At 46.0% G+C, this 26,332-nt stretch overlaps 2 protein-coding genes across 3 annotated transcripts in view; one reads left to right on the plus strand and one right to left on the minus strand.

Moving 5' to 3' along the window:
• Positions 1 to 26,332, plus strand: part of LOC146009505 (uncharacterized) — a 225,369-nt gene that overhangs the window by 142,154 nt on the left and 56,883 nt on the right. The window lies entirely within an intron of this gene.
• LOC146009504 (uncharacterized) lies at positions 22,985 to 24,993 on the minus strand. The gene is made up of 2 exons (XM_083149940.1): positions 24,205 to 24,993; positions 22,985 to 23,146 (listed from the first exon to the last, which is right to left on the minus strand). Exons 1-2 carry the CDS (start codon positions 24,410 to 24,412, stop codon positions 23,037 to 23,039), a joined length of 318 nt encoding a protein of 105 aa, XP_083006066.1. The 5' UTR covers positions 24,413 to 24,993; the 3' UTR covers positions 22,985 to 23,036.

Here is a 26,332-nt window from a genome sequence, read left to right on the forward strand (position 1 = left end):
TCACAGATCAGTTTCAGAGGCAAAAGTGAGACAGCCCAGCTCCTGTTTCCCGTGACGTCACCCTCCACTCTACGGGCGGCAGGGCTGTATAAATGCTGCGGAAGGAGCGCAGTGGTGGGCATTCCCATAGTAGGGAGTCTGGCGTGTATGTGTATGTAGGGAGATATGACATAATGATACATAGGGAGAGAGAGAGATGTGTAATAGGTAGATCTGTGATAGATAGATATGAGATAGATAGATAGATATGAGATAGATAGATAGATAGATAGATCTGAGATAGATAGATATATAGATATGAGATAGATAGATCTGCAATAGATAGATAGATCTGTGATAGATAGATATGAGATAGATAGATAGATAGATAGATCTGTGATAGATAGATCTGTGATGATAGATAGATCTGTGATAGATAGACATTAGATAGATAGATAGATAGATAGATATGAGATAGATAGATAGATAGATATGAGATAGATAGATAGATATGAGATAGATAGATATTAGATAGATAGATCTGTGATAGATAGATAGATAGATAGATAGATAGATAGATAGATAGATAGACAGACAGACAGACAGACAGACAGACAGACAGACAGATAGATAGATAGATAGATAGATAGATAGATCTGGATAGATAGATAGATAGATAGATAGATGTGTGATAGATAGATCTGTGATAGATAGATATATATGAGATAGATAGATAGATGTGTGATAGATAGATGGATAGATAGATAGATAGATAGATAGATAGATAGATAGATGTGTGATAGATAGATCTGTGATAGATAGATAGATATGAGATAGATAGATAGATAGATAGATGTGTGATAGATAGATCTGTAGATTTATATGAGATAGATAGATATGTATGAGATAGATAGATAGATAGATAGATAGATAGATAGATAGATAGATAGATAGATAGATGTGTGATAGATAGATAGATGGATAGATAGATAGATAGATAGATAGATGTGTGATAGATAGATCTGTGATAGATAGATAGATATGAGATAGATAGATAGATAGATAGATAGATAGATAGATGTGTGATAGATAGATCTGTAGATTTATATGAGATAGATAGATATGTATGAGATAGATGTGTGATAGATAGATAGATAGATAAACATATGATATATAGAGATAGATAAATAGTTATGCTATAGATAGATACTGTAGATAGATCGATATGAGATATATATATATATATATGATATATAGATAGATATAAATAGATAAGCATGAGATACAGTAGATAGATAGATATGAAATAGATAGAAATAGATAGGTATTAGATAGATAGATATGGGACAGATAGATAGATATATAGATAGATAGATATATAGATAGATAGATACAGGACAGATAGATAGATAGATAGATAGATAGATATGAGATATATAGATAGATATGAAATATATATGAGATAGATAGATAGATATGAGATAGATATAAATAGATAGATATGGGACAGATAGATAGATATGAAATAGATAGATAGATATGAAATAGATAGATAGATGTGAGATAGATAGATATGAGATAGATAGATATGAGATAGATAGATAGATATGAAATAGATAGATAGATAGATATGAGATAGATAGGTAGATAGATATGAGATAGATAGATAGATAGATAGATAGATAGATAGATAGATAGATAGATATGAGATAGATAGATAGATAGATATGAGATAGATAGATATGAGATAGATAGATATGAGATAGATATAAATAGATAGATATGGGACAGATAGATATATTTGATATATAGAGATAGATATGATATCGATAGATAGATATATAAATAAATAGGTATCAATTAGATAGAGATATATAGATATAAAAAATAGTGATAGATATGGGATAGATAGATATATAGATATAATATAGAGAGATATTATATAGAAAAATAGATAAATATGAGATAGATATAGTGGGTGACATTTAATAGAGTGCGATTTTTTCGCACTTCCAAAATCGCCCATTATCGCACTTTTTTAAATCGTATTTTTGCCGCGAATTCGCATATTTAATGAGGTGCGTATTCCGGAAAGAAAAGTGCGATAATGTGCAAATTTTAGGCATGAAAATGTGCGAATTTGAGGTAATGTGCGATTTTGTGTTTATATAGATATTTTTTTCAACGGCGTGAGGTCCCCCCTCCTGAGCATAACCAGAAAGGGGAGAGTCCCAGCTTTTGGAATATACTCTCAGAGAAATACGTCAGAGAGAACCTGAGAAATATGACTGGGAATTGCAATTAACAGGTTGAATGTGGACTGCTGCTTTGAAGTTGGATATCTCCAGTTCCCCAGGGCCGATTTTCTAAATTCTGGTATCCCTGGAAAAAGGGATCAACTATCAACACAGGGCCCTTATATACCTGGGGCCCCTGGGCAAGTGCCCATTAAGCCCATACGAAAAGACGGCCCTGGCCCCGGGCTCATTGAGCCAGACCTGGTTCCAAAAATACAGGGGGAAAAAAGCATAGGGGTCCTCGTATTTCTGAAACCAGCCCCGGACTCTTGGACCGGTCCTGGTTCCACAAATACGGGGGACACCTCACTTTTACACCAATATACTTACCAATTCAGGATCCAGCGCTGGCTCCCTGCTCCACAGCCGGTTCACCCCGCATGGACAGCAGGCTGAACCGGCTTTCTACGGTGCAGCTTACCTGCTCTGTAGCGCTACAGAGGCTGAGAGCGTCTTCGGCTTATGCATCTCCATGAAGACGCATAGCTCAGCCAATCAGGGCTGAGCTATGCCTCTCCATGGAGACACATCGGCCAATCAAGCTCTGAGCCTCTGCAGCGCTGAGACAGCACTACAGAAGGTAATAGCTGCGCCGTGTGTGGTGAACCGGCTGTGGAGCAGACAGACCAGCGCTGGATCCTGGATTGGTAAGTATTTTGGTGTAAAAGTGAGGTGTGTGTAAAATAAAGTTATATTTTTCTGTGTATGTGTGTCTTTTCTTTTAACTTTTTTTTACAGGTGGACTACAAGTCCCAGCGGGCCCATTAATGCCCCGCATGCTGGGACTTGTGATTCTCCAAGTCTCAGCATGTGGGGGAGGTCTGCTGGCACTTGTAGTTCTCCTGCATAAACCAATGTTACGTATGTGAGATTTAACCCTATCAGGCCGGCGTCCACTAGCCACGGATGCCGGTGACAGCCCCGGGCTTCAGCCCTGGACGGGTGAAGCCTGGGGGGGGACCGCTTTATTGGGGGGTCCCCACTCCTCCAGGTACTCCATCCAAGGCTGACAAGCCACGGTGCTCATGTTTAGGCCGGGTGACCTTATGTAAAAAGTGTCCCCCGGCTGTGGTATGACCCCCAGATTTTTTATCCCCCGTATTTTTGGAACTAGGACCGGTCCAAGAGTCCGGGGCTGGTTATGCTCAAGAGGGGGGAACCCACGGCATTTTTTCCCAAAAAACACTTTCACACATTTTTTAACACAGGATCATGCACAGATCTCAATGATCTGTGCAGGGTTCTGGACAATTCGCATATCAGAACCTGTCAACATTTTTGGCGATTTTTAGACACATTTTCACGAATTCGCATCTCATTACATATGCAAATTGTATACTTTTCAATGGGAAAACATCTGGATGCAAGTTCCGGCGCGAGTAATAATCGCACTTTCAGAAAGTGCGATTTCACGGCAAATTCTGCAGTTTTTGCCGTTTTTCACCTCTCATTTTTGGCGAAAATATCGCAAGAGTCACATTTTCGCATTTCATTAAATGTCATCCATAGAGAGAGATAAATAGATATGCAGTATATATATATATATATATATATAGGGTAAATAGGTCCGGCACTCCCAGATACAGTGTACTTTGGTGATCGGTGCCTTCACAGCAGAAAATATGCTTACACGTGGAGGTTAGAAGGTGCGGCACTCACGATCCATCTTACAATAATCAGCAAGACGCCACTGCGGTAAGTTGCATCAACGTTTCAAAACCTTTATTGTTTTGTCATCAGGATAAAAGACAGGTAAACACACTGACCTTAATATACAGGAGACACACCACGTGAAAAAAGCCGGTTCCGGGGGAGGGACTGAGAACCCACCCCTTTGTCCAGCAGAAATGACGTCAGTGGGACGCTCATTTCATGACAACACCATCACCATGACAATAATAAATACACATGAAGAAAAACGATCCAGCTCTGTAAGAGTAAACGAAATATACATATCGGTATCTGGATAATAATGTACAGAGTAACAATAAGAGCACATATAAGAGCAATAATAAGAGCACATGATATACGAATCATTAACGAAATACACCTAAAGGTAATTGTTCATTAAGACCTCGGGGGGAGAGGGCATCTAGCTGGTGAATCCACCAGGATTCTTTGCGCAGAAGGAATTTGGCTCTGTCGCCACCTTTTTTAGACGCGGGTACACAGTCAATGGCACGATACCTGAGGGTGGACAGAGGATGTTTTTTGAGGGCGAAGTGTCGCGCTACAGGCTGATCACTCTTGCCGTTGGTCAGTGCGGTGCGTATGGAATGTCTATGCATTGCCATACGTTCCTTTAATTTGCGCTCAGTTTTCCCCACGTAGCATAAGCTGCAGGGGCAGGTTATTAAATAGACCACGTAGGAGGAATTACAGGTGAAGTGGTATTTGATGGGATAAGTTTTCCCAGAATATGGGTGGTTGAAACTATCACCTGTCAATAAATATTGGCAGGTTACACATGAACACCTGAAATTACCAGTGCGTATGTTCGCAAGCCAATTAGTATTGGTGGGATCCGGTTGGTAACGTACATCAGTTTTCACCAGTAATTGTTTAAGGTTTTTGCCTTTGGTGAAACAGGGCATGATTCTGTATTTGTTAAGTGGCAAGGATTTGTCGCTGGCCAAAATGGGCCAGTTCTTTTTGACCGTGGATACAATGATGGGGGCTGCGGTGTTATAGCGGGTGACCATCGGAAGAACATCTTCTGTGTTTCTATTATTTTCAGGTTTCCTATTGGCCAGTAATGCTTGTCTGTCACATCTCTGTACGCGTTCTTGTTTAAGTTTACCACAGAATTCATCCATTTGTGATTCACAAATGCTGTTATTACTATTAATGCGTTTATATCGCAACATCTGTGAGTATGGTAGGCTTTCAACAAGTTTTTTAGGGTGGCAACTCTGGGGTTGCAACATAGTGTTGCGATCGGTTTTTTTAAAGAAGACCTTGGTTACAAGGGTGTCGGCATTACGAGAAATGTCGACATCTAAGAAATGTACATTGGTGCAACTTATCTCTGTGGTAAACAAGATGGGGCTTGACGTGGAGTTATGTTGTTCAACAAGGGTGGATAAGGATGCAGGAGTACCCCTCCACAACACAAATAAATCATCAATGAAGCGTTTAAACAATAAACAATTGGATTGGAACACAACATTGGAAAAAAACACGTCAGCTTCGATAGAAAACATAAATATATTTGCAAAGGATGGTGCCACTGAGGACCCCATCGAGACTCCACATAATTGTAGATAGAACACATCATTGTATAGGAATACATTATTCTGTAATAAAAAATCTTGTTTACCACAGAGATAAGTTGCACCAATGTACATTTCTTAGATGTCGACATTTCTCGTAATGCCGACACCCTTGTAACCAAGGTCTTCTTTAAAAAAAACGATCACAACACTATGTTGCAACCCCAGAGTTGCCACCCTAAAAAACTTGTTGAAAGCCTACCATACTCACAGATGTTGCGATATAAACGCATTAATAGTAATAACAGCATTTGTGAATCACAAATGGATGAATTCTGTGGTAAACTTAAACAAAGAGGTTATGATGTAAAAAACCTCAATGCCTGCAAAGAACGCGTACAGAGATGTGACAGACAAGCATTACTGGCCAATAGGAAACCTGAAAATAATAGAAACACAGAAGATGTTCTTCCGATGGTCACCCGCTATAACACCGCAGCCCCCATCATTGTATCCACGGTCAAAAAGAACTGGCCCATTTTGGCCAGCGACAAATCCTTGCCACTTAACAAATACAGAATCATGCCCTGTTTCACCAAAGGCAAAAACCTTAAACAATTACTGGTGAAAACTGATGTACGTTACCAACCGGATCCCACCAATACTAATTGGCTTGCGAACATACGCACTGGTAATTTCAGGTGTTCATGTGTAACCTGCCAATATTTATTGACAGGTGATAGTTTCAACCACCCATATTCTGGGAAAACTTATCCCATCAAATACCACTTCACCTGTAATTCCTCCTACGTGGTCTATTTAATAACCTGCCCCTGCAGCTTATGCTACGTGGGGAAAACTGAGCGCAAATTAAAGGAACGTATGGCAATGCATAGACATTCCATACGCACCGCACTGACCAACGGCAAGAGTGATCAGCCTGTAGCGCGACACTTCGCCCTCAAAAAACATCCTCTGTCCACCCTCAGGTATCGTGCCATTGACTGTGTACCCGCGTCTAAAAAAGGTGGCGACAGAGCCAAATTCCTTCTGCGCAAAGAATCCTGGTGGATTCACCAGCTAGATGCCCTCTCCCCCCGAGGTCTTAATGAACAATTACCTTTAGGTGTATTTCGTTAATGATTCGTATATCATGTGCTCTTATTATTGCTCTTATATGTGCTCTTATTGTTACTCTGTACATTATTATCCAGATACCGATATGTATATTTCGTTTACTCTTACAGAGCTGGATCGTTTTTCTTCATGTGTATTTATTATTGTCATGGTGATGGTGTTGTCATGAAATGAGCGTCCCACTGACGTCATTTCTGCTGGACAAAGGGGTGGGTTCTCAGTCCCTCCCCCGGAACCGGCTTTTTTCACGTGGTGTGTCTCCTGTATATTAAGGTCAGTGTGTTTACCTGTCTTTTATCCTGATGACAAAACAATAAAGGTTTTGAAACGTTGATGCAACTTACCGCAGTGGCGTCTTGCTGATTATTGTAAGATGGATCGTGAGTGCCGCACCTTCTAACCTCCATATATATATATATATATATATATATATATATATATATAGAGAGAGAGAGAGAGAGAGAGAGAGAGAGAGATATGAAATAGAAAGATATAAATGGACAGGTATGGGATAGATAGAAGATATAAATGAAATAGATATATAATATATATCTATAGATATATACAGAGGCGTACCTAGATATTCATGGGCCCCATAGCAAAAGTTTGTAAGGGCCCCCTATTTAGCAACTGATGGTGATAAATGTATGTAAAACATATTACTTAGACAGTGAAGATGGGCCCCCTTTAGCTCTGGGCCCCATAGCAGCTGCACCCCTTGCACTTATGGTAGTTACGCCTTTGGATATATAGATAGATATAGAGATAGATAGCTAGGTATGAGATAGATATAATATATATATATATGTGTATATATATATATATAGCAAGAGAGAGATTGCAGATTTTAGTTAAGGTTGGGATGAGCACAGGACAAAGAATTTTACTGACTTTTGACTGTACAGGATCAAGAGGATAGGTAGTAGAAGAGAAGAGGTAGTGGATTAGGGGCAGCATTTATCAAGCAATATTTGCGGCTAAATCCCCGAAAACATACATTTTTCGGGGGTTAACCGCAAATATTTAGTATCACCTAAATGTATCAAAGGGGGTCCGCAGCAGGAATCTCCGATCCCTGCTGTGATCCCCCCCTGCAGCACCGCCGGCCGCATCCCCCATAGGTTTCTATGGGGGATGTGAAGCTGCCCAATGTATCAACATCAGGCAGCCAGGCTTCGCACCCCTGGGCTATCGCCATTCTGATATGCGTGGTCGCGGGGGGTCATCGCATAACCACGCATGCACTGACCTCCAGCTTCTGGGTCAGGGCTTCGCAGGGACCTCAAATTGATACATCCCTGCGGTATCACATGATACCGCAATGCGATGCCCGGTGATGTCATCACGCCGGCATCGCTATATAATGATAAATGCGCCCCTAGGAGAGGTAGTAGAAGAGGAGAGGTAGTAGAAGCTGAGAGGTAGTAGAAGAGGAGAGGTAGTAGAAGATAAGAGGTAGTGGATTAGGAGAGGTAGTAGAAGTGGAGAGGTAGTGGATTAGGAGAGGTAGTAAAAGATAAGAGGTAGTGGATTAGGAGAGGTAGTAGAAGAGAAGAGGTAGTAGAAGAGGAGAGGTAGTAGAAGAGGAAAGGTAGTAGAAGAAAAGAGGTAGTGGATTAGGAGAGGTAGTAGAAGTGGAGAGGTAGTAGAAGAGGAGAGGTAGTGGATTAGGAGAGGTAGTGGATTAGGAGAGGTAGTAGAAGAGGAGAGGTAATAGAAGATGAGAGGCAGTGGATTAGGAGAGGTAGTGGATTAGAAGAGGTAGTAGAAGAGGAGAGGTAGTGGATTAGGAGAGGTAGTAGAAGAAAATAGGTAGTGCATTAGGAGAGGTAGTAGAAGAGGAGAGGTAGTGCATTAGGAGAGGTAGTAGAAGTGGAGAGGTAGTGGATTAGCAGAGGTAGTAGAAGAGCAGAGGTAGTGGATTAGGAGAGGTAGTAGAAGAAAAGAGGTAGTGGTTTAGGAGAGGTAGTAGAAGAGGAGAGGTAGTGGATTAGGAGAGGTAGTAGAAAAGGAGAGGTAGTGGATTAGGAGAGGTAGTAGAAGAGGAGAGGTAGTGGATTAGGAGAGGTAGCAGAAGAAAAGAGGTAGTGGATTAGGAGAGGTAGTAGAAGAGGAGAGGTAGTAGAAATGGAGAGGTAGTAGAAGTGGAGAGGTAGTGGATTAGCAGAGGTAGTAGAAGAGGAGAGGTAGTGGATTAGGAGAGGTAGTAGAAGAGGAGAGGTAGTGGATTAGGAGAGGTAGTAGAAGAAAAGAGGTAGTGGTTGAGGGGAGGTAGTAGAAGTGGAGAGGTAGTGGATTAGGAGAGGTAGTAGAAGAGGAGAGGTAGTGGATTAGGAGAGGTAGAAGAGGAGGGGTAGTAGAAGAGGAGAGGTAGTGAATTAGGAGAGGTAGTAGAAGAGGAGAGGCAGGGGATTAGGAGAGGTAGTAGAAGAGGAGAGGTAGTGGATTAGAAGAGGTAGTAGAAGAGGAGAGGTAGTGGATTAGAAGAGGTAGTAGAAGAGGAGAGGTATTGGATTAGGAGAGGTAGTAGAAGAGGAGAGGTAGTAGAAAAGGAGACGTAGTAGAAGAGGAGAGGTAGTGGATTAGGAGAGGTAGTAGAAGAGGAGAGGTAGCAGAAGAAAAGAGGTAGTGGATTAGGAGAGGTAGTAGAAGAGGAGAGGTAGTAGAAGAGGAGAGGTAGTGGATTAGGAGAGGTAGTAGAAGAAAAGAGGTAGTTGTTTAGGAGAGGTAGTAGAAGAGGAGAGGTAGTAGAAGTGAAGAGGTAGTGGATTAGGAGAGGTAGTAGAAGAGGAGAGGTAGTGGATTAGGAGAGGTAGTGGATTAGGAGAGGTAGAAGAGGAGAGGTAGTGGATTAGGAGAGGTAGTAGAAGAGGAGAGGTAGTGAATTAGGAGAGGTAGTAGAAGAGGAGAGGTAGTGGATTAGGAGAGGTAGTAGAAGAGGAGAGGTAGTGGATTAGGAGAGGCAGTGGATTAGGAGAGGTAGTAGAAGAGGAGAGGTAGTGGATTAGAAGAGGTAGTAGAAGAGGAGAGGTAGTGGATTAGGAGAGGTAGCAGAAGAGGAGAGGTATTGGATTATGAGAGGTAGTAGAAGAGGAGAGGTAGTGGATTAGGAGAGGTAGTAGAAGAGGAGAGGTAGCAGAAGAAAAGAGGTAGTGGATTAGGAGAGGTAGTAGAAGAGGAGAGGTAGTGCATTAGGAGAGGTAGTGCATTAGGAGAGGTAGTAGAAGTGGAGAAGGGTTGGATTAGCAGAGGTAGTAGAAGAGGAGAGGTAGTGGATTAGGAGAGGTAGAAGAGGAGAGGTAGTGGATTAGGAGAGGTAGTCGAAGAGGAGAGATAGTGGATTAGGAGTGGTAGTAGAAGAGACGTAGTGGATTAGTAGAGGTAGTAGAAGAGGAGAGGTAGTGGATTAGGAGAGGTAGTGGATTAGGAGAGGTAGTAGAAGAGGAGAGGCAGTGGATTAGGAGAGGTAGTAGAAGAGGAGAGGTAGTGGATTAGAAGAGGTAGTAGAAGAGGAGAGGTAGTGGATTAGAAGAGGTAGTAGAAGAGGAGAGGTAGTGGATTAGGAGAGGTAGCAGAAGAGGAGAGGTATTGGATTAGGAGAGGTAGTAGAAGAGGAGAGGTAGTGGATTAGGAGAGGTAGTAGAAGAGGAGAGGTAGTGGATTAGGAGAGGTAGTAGAAGAGGAGAGGTAGTGCATTAGGAGAGGTAGTGCATTAGGAGAGGTAGTAGAAGTGGAGAAGGGTTGGATTAGCAGAGGTAGTAGAAGAGGAGAGGTAGTGGATTAGGAGAGGTAGAAGAGGAGAGGTAGTGGATTAGGAGAGGTAGTCGAAGAGGAGAGATAGTGGATTAGGAGTGGTAGTAGAAGAGGAGATGTAGTGGATAAGTAGAGGTAGTAGAAGAGGAGAGGTAGTGGATTAGGAGAGGTAGTAGAAGAGCAGAGGTAGTGGATTAGAAGAGGTAGTAGAAGAGGAGAGGTAGTGGATTATAAGAGGTAGTAGAAGAGGAGAGGTAGTGGATTAGGAGAGGTAGCAGAAGAGGAGAGGTAGTGGATTAGGAGAGGTAGTAGAAGAGGAGAGGTAGTAGAAGAGAAGAGGTAGTGGATTAGAATAGGTAGTAGAAGAGGAGAGGTAGTGGATTAGGAGAGGTAGTAGAAGAGGAGAGGTAGTGGATTAGGAGAGGTAGTGGATTAGGAGAGGTAATAGAAGAGGATAGGTAGTGGATTAGGAGAGGTAGTAGAAGAGGAGAGGTAGTAGAAGAGGAGAGGTAGTGGATTAGAAGAGGTAGTGGAAGAGGAGAGGTAGCAGAAGAGGAGAGGTAGTGGATTAGGAGAGGTAGGAAAAAAAACAGTTTGTATCCCTATTGCACACTGAATGAGAAATATACATATAATAACATTTATGTTTTTCCCTATCACATTGTATGTATTATTTTAACCACACCTTCACCTCCTTACATAGCACTTATGTGCTTCTTATTTAACACCTACTAACTTTCATTTGTGTGCTGCCCTGGAGTAGTCAGCCTGTGCCGGCATATTGGGGGCCCACACCCCAGACCCATACCCAGTGTTAGGGACCCCCAGTGACAGAGATGCCTTGACGTACGGCCTGGGGGCTTAACCCTATATCTGCAGATGTATTATCTGATTATTATATGTATGTTTCTCATTCAGTGTGCAATAGGGATACAAACTGTTTTTTTTCCTAACCAGATTTACCCTTCCCTGTTGGCACCTGAATGACAGACCTCTGATTGAGCAGCTTGCCAATAAAAGTGTTGTGCGATTAGGAGAGGTAGTAGAAGAGCAGAGGTAGTAGATTAGAAGAGGTTGTGGATTAGGGGAGGTAGCAGAAGAGGAGAGGTAGTAGAATAGGAGAGGTAGTGGATTAGGAGAGGTAGTAGAAGAAAAGAGGTAGTGGATTAGGAGAGGTAGTAGAAGAGGAGAGGTAGTGCATTAGGAGAGGTAGTGGAAGTGGAGAGGTAGTGGATTAGGAGAGGTAGAAGAAGAAAAGAGGTAGTGGATTAGGAGAGGTAGTAGAAGAGGAGAGGTAGTGGATTAGGAGAGGTAGTATAAGAGGAGAGGTAGTGGAAGTGGAGAGGTAGTGGATTAGGAGAGGTAGTGGATTAGGAGAGGTAGTAGAAGAGGAGAGGTAGTGGATTAGGAGAGGTAGTAGAAGAGGAGAGGTAGTGGATTAGGAGGATGAGAAAGGTTTTGATACTTCTTCATTTGTGAGCTCAAATGAGGAAATTGTGCCAGAGGGCTCAGGTAAGGAATGGAGTAGGTCACTGGCTGCGGAGGAGCATCTCATACTGTATGTTATCAATCTTGTAGGAGGCAAGTTCTTGTGCAATGATGGTAGCTGGTGGGGGGGAGGTTATAGAAGGGATTTAAATGTATTAAAAAGTTGCTTGGGGTTGGAGGCGTGAGAAGAGATGAGAGATTGGAGGTATGTTTGTTTGGCAGTGTCCAAAGCATTACGGTAGGAGAACTAGGCAGTCCTATACTAGGATGTACTTTCGACCTAAACCCATGTTGACCTACAGTCATGTCGATCTTCTTGCATGTAGACCTTAATGCATGTTGACCTAAATGCATGTCAACCTTTTTGCTGTCTGCCACACCTCTCAGACAGACCATGTCAGGGCTTTCACATTCCATTGGAGTTCAGCGACCAGAGTTTGGAATTGTATTTTGTATTGTCTGACTGTCTTGGACCCTTGACAAATTCTCATGACATCGATAGATGCAGATGTAAAATGAGGAGGTTCATCTAAGATTCCACAAAAGGATTGAATAAATCTCGAATAGTCATTGAGAATGGAGTCAGATCTCTCCCACAAAGGAGATATCTACTCAAGTGCTTTTCCGGACAGAAGAAAGACAATGAAAGCAACCTTGGACTTGGAAGTGGGAAAGTTCTCTGGAAGAAGTGTAAATTGAACATCGCATAGGTTTAGGATTAAACCTTAGAGCAGGGGTCTTCAACCTTCACGACAGTGTGGGCCACCTTAAAAAATTCAACGAAGCCCGAGGGCCACTAATCTCTACTGTGGTATTTAGCACAGCCTTTCATAGATAGACATCACAGCCCCCGCATACATAGTTGGCACAGCTGCCTATACACATAAACCCTGCCCCCAATATATAGTCAGCACTAGGGCTATTTCTAGACAATTAGGGTCCCAGTGCAAAAAGAAAAAAAATGCAGCTCCCCCATACATAATATCACAATGAAGAAATTGTGCGCGCCATAGGCGCGCGCTCCCCCAAAAAGGGTGTGGCCTAATTCTAAGGGGCGTGGTCTAATTATAAGCGTGTGAGCTAGCAGGAAAACCATTACCTGACATTTCACTTTTGCAACCTGCATGACCAGACATTGGTTACCACAGGAATGGTTGTTGTTCTTCCACGCTTAAGTTGGCTGGCTAAAGGTCGCACAGTGACATATAAACATGAAGGCCCACACAGTGACCTAGTACGCCTCACAAATCAAGCCCAAGCAATGACAGGCTACTTAAATCAATATACTCTGTTTATCTGTAATGCCCATTATGCATTGTGCCACACACCGTAATGCCCATTACACATTATGCCACACACCATGATGCCCATTGCACCTTCCACTATAATGCCCCCAATACTCCTGCATATACATATGATGCCACCAGTAGCGTCCCTCATAAAATGCCACCAGTAGTGTCCCTTATAAAATGCCACCAGTAGTGTCCCTCATAAAATGCCACCAGTAGTGTCCCTCATAAAATGCCACCAGTAGTGTCCCTCATAAAATACCACCAGTAGTCACTGGTCAGAAAGGGGTAATTCTAGATAGCCAGCACAGCCCCCATAAAGCACAGCCCTTCATAGATTGACAGCACAGCTTCCCCCCCAAACATAGGCATCTCCGCACAGCCACCCCCCCATTGATAATCAGCACTGCACTGCCAGCCCCCCTCCCCCATAGTCAGCACTGCGCAGCCAGACGCTCCCCTCCCCCAATATTCAGCACAACATTGCAGCCAGCTTCCCCCCCCAAAAGTTAGCACAGCATTGCAGCCAGCTCACCCCCCCCCCCCAGTCAGCACCGCATTGCAGCCAGCTCACCCCCCCGTCAGAACCGCATTGCAGCCAGCTCACCCCCCCAGTCAGCACCGCATTGCAGCAAGCTCACCCCCCCAGTCAGCACCGCATTGCAGCCAGCTCACCCCCCCCCCCCCACAGTCAGCACCGCATTGCAGGCAGGCAGCTCACCTCCCCCCTCCCCTTAAGAAATCTGCCTTAATCTCCGTGTCCCCTTCAGAGGGCGGCTCCTGCTGGCGGCGGCGGCTGTCTTCAATGAGAAGGAGGCAGGCAGGGAAGGGTGCGCAGCGTCAGAGGTCTGGAGCCGGTTGTCACTCGCGCGGCTGTATTCTCTGAAAGAGCGCAGGCAGGACGTGTGCGCAGCTTCAGGAAAGCCACAATGCGCATGTCCCGTCCACCCCAGCCACTGCACGTCTTCCTCCGCCGCGTTCCCCATGTAAAGGGATGAGCGCGGAAGGTTTTGGCTTTTTTAAACGGCACTTACAGGGTTTTTTTTTTAAACAGCATTTACAGGCGGACCAGTCAAAACAACTCAGCGGGCCACTCGTGGGCCACGGGTTGAAGACCCCTGCCTTAGAGAATGTAGCTGGAGATCTTGGTTCCTCATGACGAGTAGACTGGAATGAAGGTGTAGCCATAGATCAGTGGTTCCTAACCCTGATCTCAAGTACCCCCAACAGTGCACGTTTTGTAGGTCTTCACACAGAATCAGTGAAATAATTAGCTCCACCTGTGGATCTTTTAAAATGTGCCTGAATAATCTGTGCACCTGCCGGGTGACCTGGAAAACGTGCACTGTTGGGGGTACTTGAGGACCAGGGTTGGAAACCACTGCCATAGATGCTTGGGCGGAAATTTACTAACAATTCATATTTATCGGCCATGTCATTCGTATTTTTCACGACAGAGACAGTGAGAGAGCGTGACGAGAGGTGGGAGAGAGAGCATGGAGATAGCACAGAGAGACAGTGAGAGAGTGTGGCGAGAGGTGGGAGAGAGATCAGCGATAACACGGAGAGACAGTGAGAGAGCTTGGCGAGAGGTGGCAGAGAGATCACAGATAGCAGGGAGAAACAGTGAGAGAGCGTGGCGAGAGGTGGGAGAGAGAGCAGAGATAGCAAGGAGAGAGCGTGGCGAGAGGTGGGAGAGAGAGCAGAGATAGCAAGGAGAGAGCGTGGCGAGAGGTGGGAGAGAGAGCAGAGATAGCACAGAGAGATAGTGAGAGAGCGTGGTGAGAGGTGGGAGAGAGAGCAGAGATAGCACGGAGAGACAGTGAGAGAGCGTGGTGAGAGGTGGGAGAGAGAGCAGAGATAGCACGGAGAGACAGTGAGAGAGCGTGGCGAGAGGTGGGAGAGAGAGCAGAGATAGCAAGGAGAGAGCGTGGCGAGAGGAGGGAGAGAGAGCAGAGATAGCAAGGAGAGAGCGTGGCGAGAGGTGGGAGAGAGAGCAGAGATAGCACAGAGAGATAGTGTGAGAGCGTGGTGAGAGGTGGGAGAGAGAGCAGAGATAACACGGAGAGACAGTGAGAGAGCGTGGTGAGAGTTGGGAGAGAGAGCAGAGATAGCACGGAGAGATAGTGAGAGAGCGTGGTGAGAGGTGGGAGAGAGAGCAGAGATAGCATGGAGAGACAGTGAGAGAGCATGGCGGGAGGTGGGAGAAAGAGCAGAGATAGCACGGAGAGACAGTGAGAGAGCGTGGCGAGAGGTGGGAGAGAGAGCATGGAGATAGCACAGAGAGACAGTGAGAGAGCGTGACGAGAGGTGGGAGAGAGAGCAGAGATAGCACGGAGAGACAGTGAGAGAGTGTGGCGAGAGGTGGGAGAGAGATCAGCGATAACACGGAGAGACAGTGAGAGAGCGTGGCGAGAGGTGGCAGAGAGATCACAGATAGCAGGGAGAGACAGTGAGAGAGCGTGGCGAGAGGTGGGAGAGAGAGCAGAGATAGCAAGAAGAGAGCGTGGCGAGAGGTGGGAGAGAGAGCAGAGATAGCAAGGAGAGAGGTGGGAGAGAGAGCAGAGATAGCATGGAGAGAGCGTGGCGAGAGAGAGCAGAGATAGTGAGAGAGCGTGGCGAGAGGAGGGAGAGAGAGCAGAGATAGCATGGCGAGAGGATGGGGGAGAGAACAGAGATAGCATGGAGAGACAGTGAGAGAGCGTGGCGAAAGGTGGCAGAGAGATCAGAGATAGCACTGAGAGACAGCAAGAGGGGGAAGAGAGAGCAGAAATAGCACGGAGAGACAGTAAGAGAGCGTGGTGAGATAGAGAGCAGAGATAGCATGGAAAGACAGTGAGAGAGCGTGGCGAGAGGAGTGAGAGAGAGCAGAGATAGCATGGAGAGACAGTGAGAGAGCTTGGTGAGAGATGAGATAGAGATCAGAGATAGCACGGAGAGACAGTGAGAGAGCGTGGCGAGAGGTGGGAGAGAGAGCAGAGATAGCACGGAGAGACAGTGAGAGAGCGTGGCGAGAGGTGGGAGAGAGAACAGAGATAGCATGGAGAGACAGTGAGAGAGCGTGGCGAGAGAGATCACAGATAGCACGGAGAGACAGTGAGAGAGGTGGCAGAGAGATTAGAGATAGCACGGAGAGACAGTGAGAGAGTGTGGCAAGAGGTGGGAGATATAGCACGGAGAGACAGTGAGAGAGCATGGTGAGAGGTGGGAGATAGCATGGAGAGAGGTGGGAGAGAGAGCATGGCGAGAGGTGGCAGAGAGATCAGAGATAGCATGGAGAGAGGTGGAGGAGAGAGCGTGGCGAAAGGTGGGAGAGAGAGCAGAGATAGCATGGAGAGAGGTGGGAGAGAGAGCATGGAGAGAGGAGGGAGACAGAGCAGAGATAGCATGGAGAGAGGTGGGAGAGAAAGCGTGGCGAGAGGTGGGAGAGAGAGCAGAGATAGCATGGAGAAAGCGTGGAGAGGGTTGGGAGAGAGAGCAGAGATAGCATGGAGAGAGGTGGGAGAGAGAGCAGAGATAGCATGGAGAGAGGTGGGAGAGAGAGCAGAGATAGCACGAAGAGAGCGTGGCGAGAGGTGAGAAGAGCGTGGTGAGAGGTGGAAGAGAGAGCAGAGATACCATGGAGAGAGCACGGCGAGAGGTGGGAGAGAGAACGTGGAGAGAGGTGGGAGAGAGAGCCGAGATAGCATGGAGAGAGCGCGGCGAGAGATGGCAGAGATAGCATGGAGAGAGGTGGGATAGAGAGCAGAGATACCATGGAGAGAGCGTGGCGAGAGGTGGCAGAGATAGCATGGAGAGAGCGTGGTGAGAGGTGGGAGAGAGCAGAGATAGCACGGAGAGAGCGTGGCCAGAGGTGGGAGAGAGAGCGTGGCGAGAGGTGGGAGAGAGAGCAGAGATAGCATGGAGAGAGGTGGGAGAGAGAGCAGAGATAGCATGGAGAGAGCGTGGTGAGAGGTGGAAGAGAGAGCAGAGATAGCATGGAGAGAGCGTGGCGAGAGAGAGCGTGGCGAGAGGTGGCAGAGAGATCAGAGATAGCACTGAGAGACAGCGAGAGGGGGAAGAGAGAGCAGAAATAGCACGGAGAGACAGTGAGAGAGCGTGGTGAGATAGAGAGCAGAGATAGCATGGAAAGACAGTGAGAGAGCGTGGCGAGAGGAGTGAGAGAGAGCAGAGATAGCATGGAGAGACAGTGAGAGAGCGTGGCGAGAGATGAGATAGAGATCAGAGATAGCACGGAGAGACAGTGAGAGAGCGTGGCGAGAGGTAGGAGAGAGAGCAGAGATAGCACGGAGAGATAGTGAGAGAGCGTGGCGAGAGGTGGGAGAGAGAACAGAGATATGGAGAGACAGTGAGAGAGCGTGGCGAGAGAGATCACAGATAGCATGGAGAGACAGTGAGAGAGCATTGCGAGAGGTGGCAGAGAGATTAGAGATAGCACGGAGAGACAGTGAGAGAGTGTGGCAAGAGGAGGGAGAGATAGCACGGAGAGACAGTGAGAGAGCATGGTGAGAGGTGGGAGATAGCATGGTGAGAGGTGGGAGATAGCATGGAGAGAGGTGGGAGAGAGAGCGTGGCGAGAGGTGGGAGAGAGAGCAGAGATAGCATGGAGAGAGGTGGGAGAGAGAGCGTGGTGAGAGAGGTGGGAGAGAGAGCAGAGATAGCATGGAGAGAGGAGGGAGAGAGAGCAGAGATAGCATGGAGAGAGGAGGGAGAGAGAGCAGAGATAGCATGGAGAGAGGTGGGAGAGAAAGCGTGGCGAGAGGTGGGAGAGAGAGCAGAGATAGCATGGAGAGAGCGTGGAGAGGGTTGGGAGAAAGAGCAGAGATAGCATGGAGAGAGGGGGGAGAGAGAGCAGAGATAGCATGGAGAGAGGTGGGAGAGAGAGCAGAGATAGCATGAAGAGAGCGTGGCGAGAGGTGAGAGAGAGCGTGGTGAGAGGTGGAAGAGAGCAGAGATACCATGGAGAGAGCGCGGCGAGAGGTGGGAGAGAGAGCGTGGAGAGAGGTGGGAGAGAGAGCAGAGATAGCATGGAGAGAGCGCGGCGAGAGATGGCAGAGATAGCATGGAGAGAGGTGGGATAGAGAGCAGAGATACCATGGAGAGAGCGTGGCGAGAGGTGGCAGAGAGAGCAGAGATAGCATGGAGAGAGCATGGCGAGAGGTGGGAGAGAGCAGAGATAGCACGGAGAGAGCGTGGCGAGAGGTGGGAGAGAGAGCGTGGCGAGAGGTGGGAGAGAGAGCAGAGATAGCATGGAGAGAGCATGGCGAGAGGTGGGAGAGAGAGCAGAGATAGCACGGAGAGAGCGTGGCGAGAGGTGGAAAAGAGAGCAGAGATAGCATGGAGAGAGCATGGCGAGAGGTGGGAGAGAGAGCGTGGCGAGAGGTGGGAGAGAGAGCAGAGATAGCACAAAGAGAGGTGGGAGAGAGAGCAGAGATAGCATGGAGAGAGCGTGGCGAGAGGTGGGAGAGAGAGCAGAGATAGCACGGAGAGAGCGTGGGGAGAGGTGGGAGAGAGAGCAGAGATAGCATGGAGAGAGCATGGCGAGAGGTGGGATAGAGAGCAGAGATACCATGGAAAGAGCGTGGCGAGAGGTGGCAGAGAGAGCAGAGATAGCATGGAGAGAGCGTGGCGAGACGTGGGAGAGAGCAGAGATAGCATGGAGAGAGCGTGGCGAGAGGTGGGAGAGAGAGCGTGGCGAGAGGTGGGAGAGAGAGCAGAGATAGCACGGAGAGAGCGTGGCGAGAGGTGGGAGAGAGAGCAGAGATAGCATGGAGAGAGCGTGGTGAGAGGTGGGAGAGAGAGCGTGGCGAGAGGTGGGAGAGAGAGCAGAGATAGCACGGAGAGAGGTGGGAGAGAGAGCAGAGATAGCATGGAGAGAGCGTGGCGAGAGGTGGGAGAGATAGCAGAGATAGCATGGAGAGAGCGTGGCGAGAGGTGGGAGAGAGAGCAGAGATAGCATGGAGAGAGGTGGGAGAGAGAGCAGAGATAGCACGGAGAGAGCGTGGCGAGAGGTGGGAGAACTATGGATGGCTAAACTAAATGAGTATGTTTTATGGGCTATTTGCCCTTATTTAATACAGTACCAACGGTTTGTAGTCCTATATACTTGCTTTATATCAGTTTTCCAACCACTTCCGTTTTGGCAACAACCAGGAAGTTGGTGTGTCCTCATTTAGATGAGTGTTGCCCTAAATAGTCACCCAGGGCACTGTCTGTGCACACTACCTGATGCTATGGGTCCATTTGTCACATTATTACTGTACCAGTGGCGTAACTAGAAAATGTACTCCCCCAAGCCAAAAAAGTTTCCTGCCCCCAATAGCATTCTGGTGAAACAAACAGGGCTGTTTCTTGACAAAACGGCTCCCAGTTTCAACAGTAAAAATGTGCCCTACCAATAGATATTTAAAAATGTGTCAATGTCTACAGTGAAGAGGTGGCCTTCTGGGCAGTCCATGACACTTTTTCCAATCTTCCTCTGTCCAATGTCTGTTCTTTTGTCTATATTAATATTTTCCTTTTATTGGACAGTCTCAGATATAACTTTTTTTTCACTCTGCCTAGAAGGCCTCCTAGAGTCACCTCTTCACTGTAGATGTTGACACTGGCATTATGCGGGTACCATTTAATAAAGCTGCCAGTTAAGGACCTGTGAGGCATTTATCAATTATTTTTTCTGCTTTTGAACTACAAGTACCAGTGAGACTTTAATGCCCCACATGCTGGAACTTGTGGTTCACCAAGTCCCTACATGTGGGGAGGCTTGCTGGGGCTTCTCGTTTCACAACTTAACTCAATGGTTTATTCATCTAATTTTTATATTTGCTGTCTATTATTTATTTATTTACAGTGTCTTATATAGCGCAGCAGATTCCGTTACAGCGTCTTATATAGCGCAGCAGATTCCGTTACAGTGTCTTATATAGCGCAGCAGATTCCGTTACAGCGTCTTATAAAGCGCAGCAGATTCAGTTTCAGTGTCTTATATAGTGCAGCAGATTCCGTTACAGTGTCTTATATAGCGCAGCAGATTCCGTTACAGCGTCTTATAAAGCGCAGCAGATTCAGTTTCAGTGTCTTATATAGCGCAGCAGATTCCGTTACAGGGTCTTATATAGCGCAGCAGATTCCGTTACAGTGTCTTATATAGCACAGCAGAATCCGTTACAGCGTCTTATATAGCGCAGCAGATTCCGTTACAGTGCCTTATTTAGCGCAGCAGATTCCATTACAGCGTCTTATATAGCGCAGCAGATTCCGTTACAGTGTCTTATATAGCCCAGCAGAATCCGTTACAGCGTCTTATATAGCGCAGCAGATTCCGTTACAGTGCCTTATATAGTGCAGCAGATTCCGTTACAGTGTCTTATATAGCGCAGCAGATTCCGTTACAGTGTCTTATATAGTGCAGCAGATTCCGTTACAGTGTCTTATATAGCGCAGCAGATTCCGTTACAGCGTCTTATAAAGCGCAGCAGATTCAGTTTCAGTGTCTTATATAGCGCAGCAGATTCCGTTACAGGGTCTTATATAGCGCAGCAGATTCCGTTACAGTGTCTTATATAGCGCAGCAGATTATGTTACAGGGTCTTATATAGCGCAGCAGATTCCGTTACAGTGTCTTATATAGTGCAGCAGATTCCTTTACAGTGTCTTATATATTGCAGCAGATTCCGTTACAGGGTCTTATATAGCGCAGCAGATATGGTTACAGCGTCTTATATAACGCAGCAGATTCCGTTACAGCGTCTTATATAGCGCAGCAGATTCTGTTACAGTGTCTTATATAGCGCAGCAGATTATGTTACAGGGTCTTATATAGCGCAGCAGATTCCATTACAGTGTCTTATATAGTGCAGCAGATTCCTTTACAGTGTCTATTATATATCAGCAGATTCCGTTACAGGGTCTTATATAGCGCAGCAGATACGGTTACAGCGTCTTATATAGCGCAGCAGATTCCGTTACAGTGTCTTATATAACGCAGCAGATTCCGTTACAGTGTCTTATATTGCGCAGCAGATTCCGTTACAGTGTCTTATATAGTGCAGCAGATTCCGTTACAGCGTCTTATATAGAGCAGCAGATTCCGTTTTAGTGTCTTATAAAGCGCAGCAGATACAGTTACAGTGTCTTATATAGAGCAGCAGATTCCGTTACAGTGTCTTTTATAGCGCAGCAGATTCCGTTACAGTGTCCTATATAGCGCAGCAGATTCCATTACAGTGTCTTATATAGAGCAGCAGATTCCGTTACATTGTCTTATATCGCGCAGAAGATTCCGTTACAGTGTCTTATATAGCGCAGAAGATTCCGTTACAGTGTCTTATATAGCGCAGCAGATTCCGTTAGTGTCTAATATAGCGCAGCAGATTCCGTTACAGCGTCTTATATAGCGCAGCAGATTCCGTTACAGTGTCTTATATAGAGCAGCAGATTCCGTTACAGTGTCTTATATAGCGCAGCAGATTCCGTTACAGTGTCTTATATAGCGCAGTAGATTCCGTTACAGTGTCTTATATATTGCAGCAGATTCCGTTACAGTGTCTTATATATTGCAGCAGATTCCGTTACAGGGTCTTATATAGCGCAGCAGATTCCGTTACTGTTTCTTATATAGCGCAGCAGATTCCGTTACAGCGTCTTATATAGAGCAGCAGATTCCGTTACAGCGTCTTATATAGCGCAGCAGATTCCGTTACAGCGTCTTATATAGTGCAGCAGATTCCGTTCCAGTGTCTTACATAGCACAGCAGATTCCGTTACAGGGTCTTATATAGCGCAGCAGATTCCGTTACAGTTTCTTATATAGCGCAGCAGATTCCGTTACAGTGTATTATATAACGCAGCAGATTCCGTTACAGTTTCTTATATAGCGCAGCAGATTCCGTTACAGTGTCTTATATAGCGCAGCAGATTCCGTTACAGTGTCTTATATATTGCAGCAGATTCCGTTACAGGGTCTTATATAGCGCAGCAGATTCTGTTACAGTTTCTTATATAGCGCAGCAGATTCCGTTACAGAGTCTTATATAGCGCAGCAGATTCCGTTGCAGCGTCTTATATAGCGCAGCAGATTCCGTTACAGCGTCTTATATAGCGCAGCAGATTCCGTTACAGTGTCTTATATAGCGCAGCAGATTCCGTTACAGCGTCTTATATAGCGCAGCAGATTCCGTTACAGTGTCTTATATAGCGCAGCAGATTCCGTTACAGCGTCTTATATAGAGCAGCAGATTCCGTTACAGTGGCCCTTATTCTGATCGGTGCGGATATTCCCGAATTGTTACGGTGCGGGCCGCACGCAACGCTGTGCGGCGGCGTGCGGGCATCGTCCGTAGAAACGCCCACGTGTCCTCCGCATTCGGACAGGCTCACTCTTTAAGAACAGGGCGTGTGTACGGACGACATACAAACCGTGCGTGTGCGGGGGAAACGTACAGATTCTTGCACGGTCTTCCCGCACAAGCACGCTCTTACCGCACAAGCACGGTCTTACCGCGTGAGAACGTACGGAAAGTTGTCCGTACGTCCCGATGCGGAGTATTTACGCACAATCCAAGACAATTTTGTACTGAGTACACACAGCGATCACATGACCCACTTAGGCTATTAGGCAACCTCCAGAAAAAGGGATTGTTAGCAATTGCAATCAATTAAATGCTCATCTATACTGACCCACATTCCTACTACATTCATGACACACATTAACCCTTACAGCATGTGACCCAAACATACATCTAGATACACTATGTACATTTTGCTTATTTTAAATATTTTAAACAACTTACACATATACTTTAGCATGTTAGAAAAAAACACTGACAACTTTCAACTTTAAATAACGATTTATTCAAAAATAACTTGTCCCAACCCAAAATTTAAAATTCCCCATCAAGTATGCGGTCCATCTCAACAATCATTTGGCTCATCAGGCCTCTCAGTCTCAGGAGGGCCCCACGGCGACCCTCCTCTGCTTGGGCAGGCTCATCTGTGGAGGAAATTAAAAATGAAAAATGACTAATGCTATTCATGCATACATTTAACATAGTCAATGCTACATTTTAAACATGCATTCTGCGAGGTGTGTGTGTATATATATATATATATATATAAAACTATATATATATATATATATATATATATATATATATACACACATATCTACCTATATATATGAGACATACACCTATACATACATGCATACATACTACATGGAAAGCCTGATTTTGGCCCTCTACCCTTTACTCTGTAGAACACCTCACAGTCATACTGCTCCTTCTCCATCCAACCCCACCCATGACTAAGCTCTGAGAAGCATGCCACGCGCTGCACCAATCACAATTCGGCAAACAAAGTTCAGTATCTGTTATATGATGGAGCCTGGCAGGGGAGTTACACAACTCTCAGGAATGCTCAGTACATTTGTGCAATCAAGCATGGCTTGCCTGCTGATGGTCTGCTCAAGAAATCATTGTCAGAATGCCAGTTAGGGGAGGCTGCAGCACTAACCCACTCCCATGCTCAAAAGCATTACTAACACCAAATCAACACACAATTATGGTGCAAAACATACATGCAGGCCGCAGGGGGTGGTTAGCTAGAGGAGGGCCCAGGGGCACTGACCACTTGTTACTCCAGTCTAAGCCACGCCTGTCCATACTCCATTTATGCCATACTGAATCTAGTTTACAAAGATCAATCACCAGTAAACTCTACTCACCTATATGAGGCTACAGATAGTATGCAAGCAGCAGAGACATGTAACCCTTACATTAGCAAGTCATCACTTTCTTCCAGGATACAGATTAACTACACAGGTTCAGTGGCACTTAAAATCGACATGAAAGCCATCCTCACAACCTGTGTCATTAATATGTGTCCTGGCTGAAAGGGATGGTTTGGCCACCCTATCTAACCCCAAAGTGTGTCTGTTGCTATCCCGTTTCTTTTGTCATTTTATAGTATTGTAAAAATCAATTGAATCACCAGTGTTACATAGCAAATAGTACATGCCAAACGGATAAATAAATCCTTATGTATACATACCAATTCCGGCCGCCTGGACAACCTCATCGGGCTCCACCTCCTCCTCAGGGGCCTCCAATGCGCCATCCTCGGCCTCGCTGACGTCCTCCACGGGTGCCAGTGCCTCCACAGCCCACCCCTCGTCATCGGCAATTTCCTGGGCCCCCTCCTCCGGCCTCCCTTCCTGCGGCTGGTCCTTCAGGGCCACCGCTGCCTCCTCCTCCTCCATTTCCTGCGCCCCCTCCTCCGGGCTCCCTTCCTGGGGCAGGTCCTCGAGGGCCACCTCTGCCTCCTCCCGGGCCTGTCTTGCGCGAGCATGTGCTGTGTATGTGAAAAATCAAAAAAGTGCCAATTAGTGGTAATTACTATTAAGCCTTATCAAGCTATAAATGCTAAGGTTAGAAGTACAGATAATTGTACAGGCAAACAGCTCCTTAGTGGCCTTTACAAAACACAGCCTGTAACATGGCAGGTATGCTGTGACATTTGGGCCATTGTAAGCATCACAAGCATTAATCCTCCCCAATAACATATTTTATGACCATTACAGGGTGTCAAACAGGAAGTAGCACTCATATATTGTATGCCATGTTTAACTCATGGATCAGGCAGGTTACCTTATTGGTTGAAATATGGTCATGTCAGCAATATTGTATAATTGGGCATTTAATGGGTAAACACTTACATCGAGCAATGCTGGCCCGTATTTGCTGGAGCTTATCAGGCTGGCGCCGCCTGAGATCAGACCATCGCCGCTCCAGCTGTGCGATGGTCCTGCGCACCTGGGTGCGCGCGAATATGCGCCTGCGGGCCGATGCATATGCCTGGTGCTTCTGCCTGTTTGTAATAAAAGGGCCGGCACGCCCCAGCCTGGTCTCCATAACGGAGACCAGAGTTCGCAGCTCCGCGGAAGAGAATGGGGCTGCTCTCCCATAGGCCGCCATCTTAGCAATGGCACAAAGCAAACAATCATGTGCTGTCATTGGTTGATCAGAGTGATATTTGGTATTAACTTTATTGTTCATTTTTACACTAACAGCGTGTATGCGCCCGAACAGACGGCTAACCCATTGCATCGCACACCCATCCAAAACAGTGTAAAATAAGATGGAAACACATTATATCTAATCTATAACATTCACCAAACATGGGTCTAAGCAACAGGTGAAATAGTCTGCATCTCTAGACACTTACACCTAACTCCACAAGGTACTAAACAGCTAATTTATAATGAAGGCAGACCTTTTCCCAAAATTAGGCCATGCTGCCATGTGTACACTTACCTTCTACTGGGCCATATTACAGAGGTGGAATGAAAAGTAGCTAGCATCTAACCTGAATGTGGAGTGCTTTCACATGTGATTTGGATGGTAGCACTGATTACTTGTGGCTAAGTGGTGGACTGGATTGACATATGGAATGGGTAGTGTCAGTTGTACTACATAGCAAACAAGTGCACAGTACAGAAGTACATTCAAATATACATGTCATGTCTGACCTCAGTTGTATTTGGTCATTGGTGTTGGAATCTGCATTTAGCAAATAAATCACACTTACTGAGTTTGCCAGGTTTTCTGGAATTATTTCGCCACACCAAGGGGCGGGCCGTATGCGCCGCACGGTTGACGCTGGGGTACGGAACGCGGCCGTACCGAACGCAGCTTGCAGCTGATTAACGCCAATTACAGAAATAGTATTTAAAGTTGTCCTAGAAAGGCAAACACTTGTTGCAAACATGCCAGGCTCAGACTCTGAGGAAGAGCAGGTGGTGCAGAATCTGTTGTCCCGCATGGAGGCCAACACCACATATGTACCCCTCAACCCAGAGGACCGAGCTGGCCCATCAACATCAGGCCAATCAGCAGCTGGGCCATCCTCAGCAGAATCATTGGGAACACAGCAGGTGGCTTCCCAACAGAGTAGCCAGCCCAGCACTTCAGGTACAGCAACCGGTGCCCGTGGCCGTGGCAGTGGCAGTGCCCGTGGCCGCAGTGGGGCAATACGGGAACCCACAACACGAAACATGGCATATGAACCGCGGGAGCTTGACATCCTGGTGACCCGGGCACGTGATTTAATTGAGTGTCCAGCGGTGAAGTTGACACACACAAGGAGATGGAAGATCTGGGAGGAGATAACGGCGGAGATT

Source organism: Crinia signifera, chromosome 6 (assembly GCF_055691185.1).
Source record: "Crinia signifera chromosome 6, ASM5569118v1, whole genome shotgun sequence".
In the NCBI taxonomy this organism is placed as follows: Eukaryota; Metazoa; Chordata; class Amphibia; order Anura; family Myobatrachidae; genus Crinia; species Crinia signifera.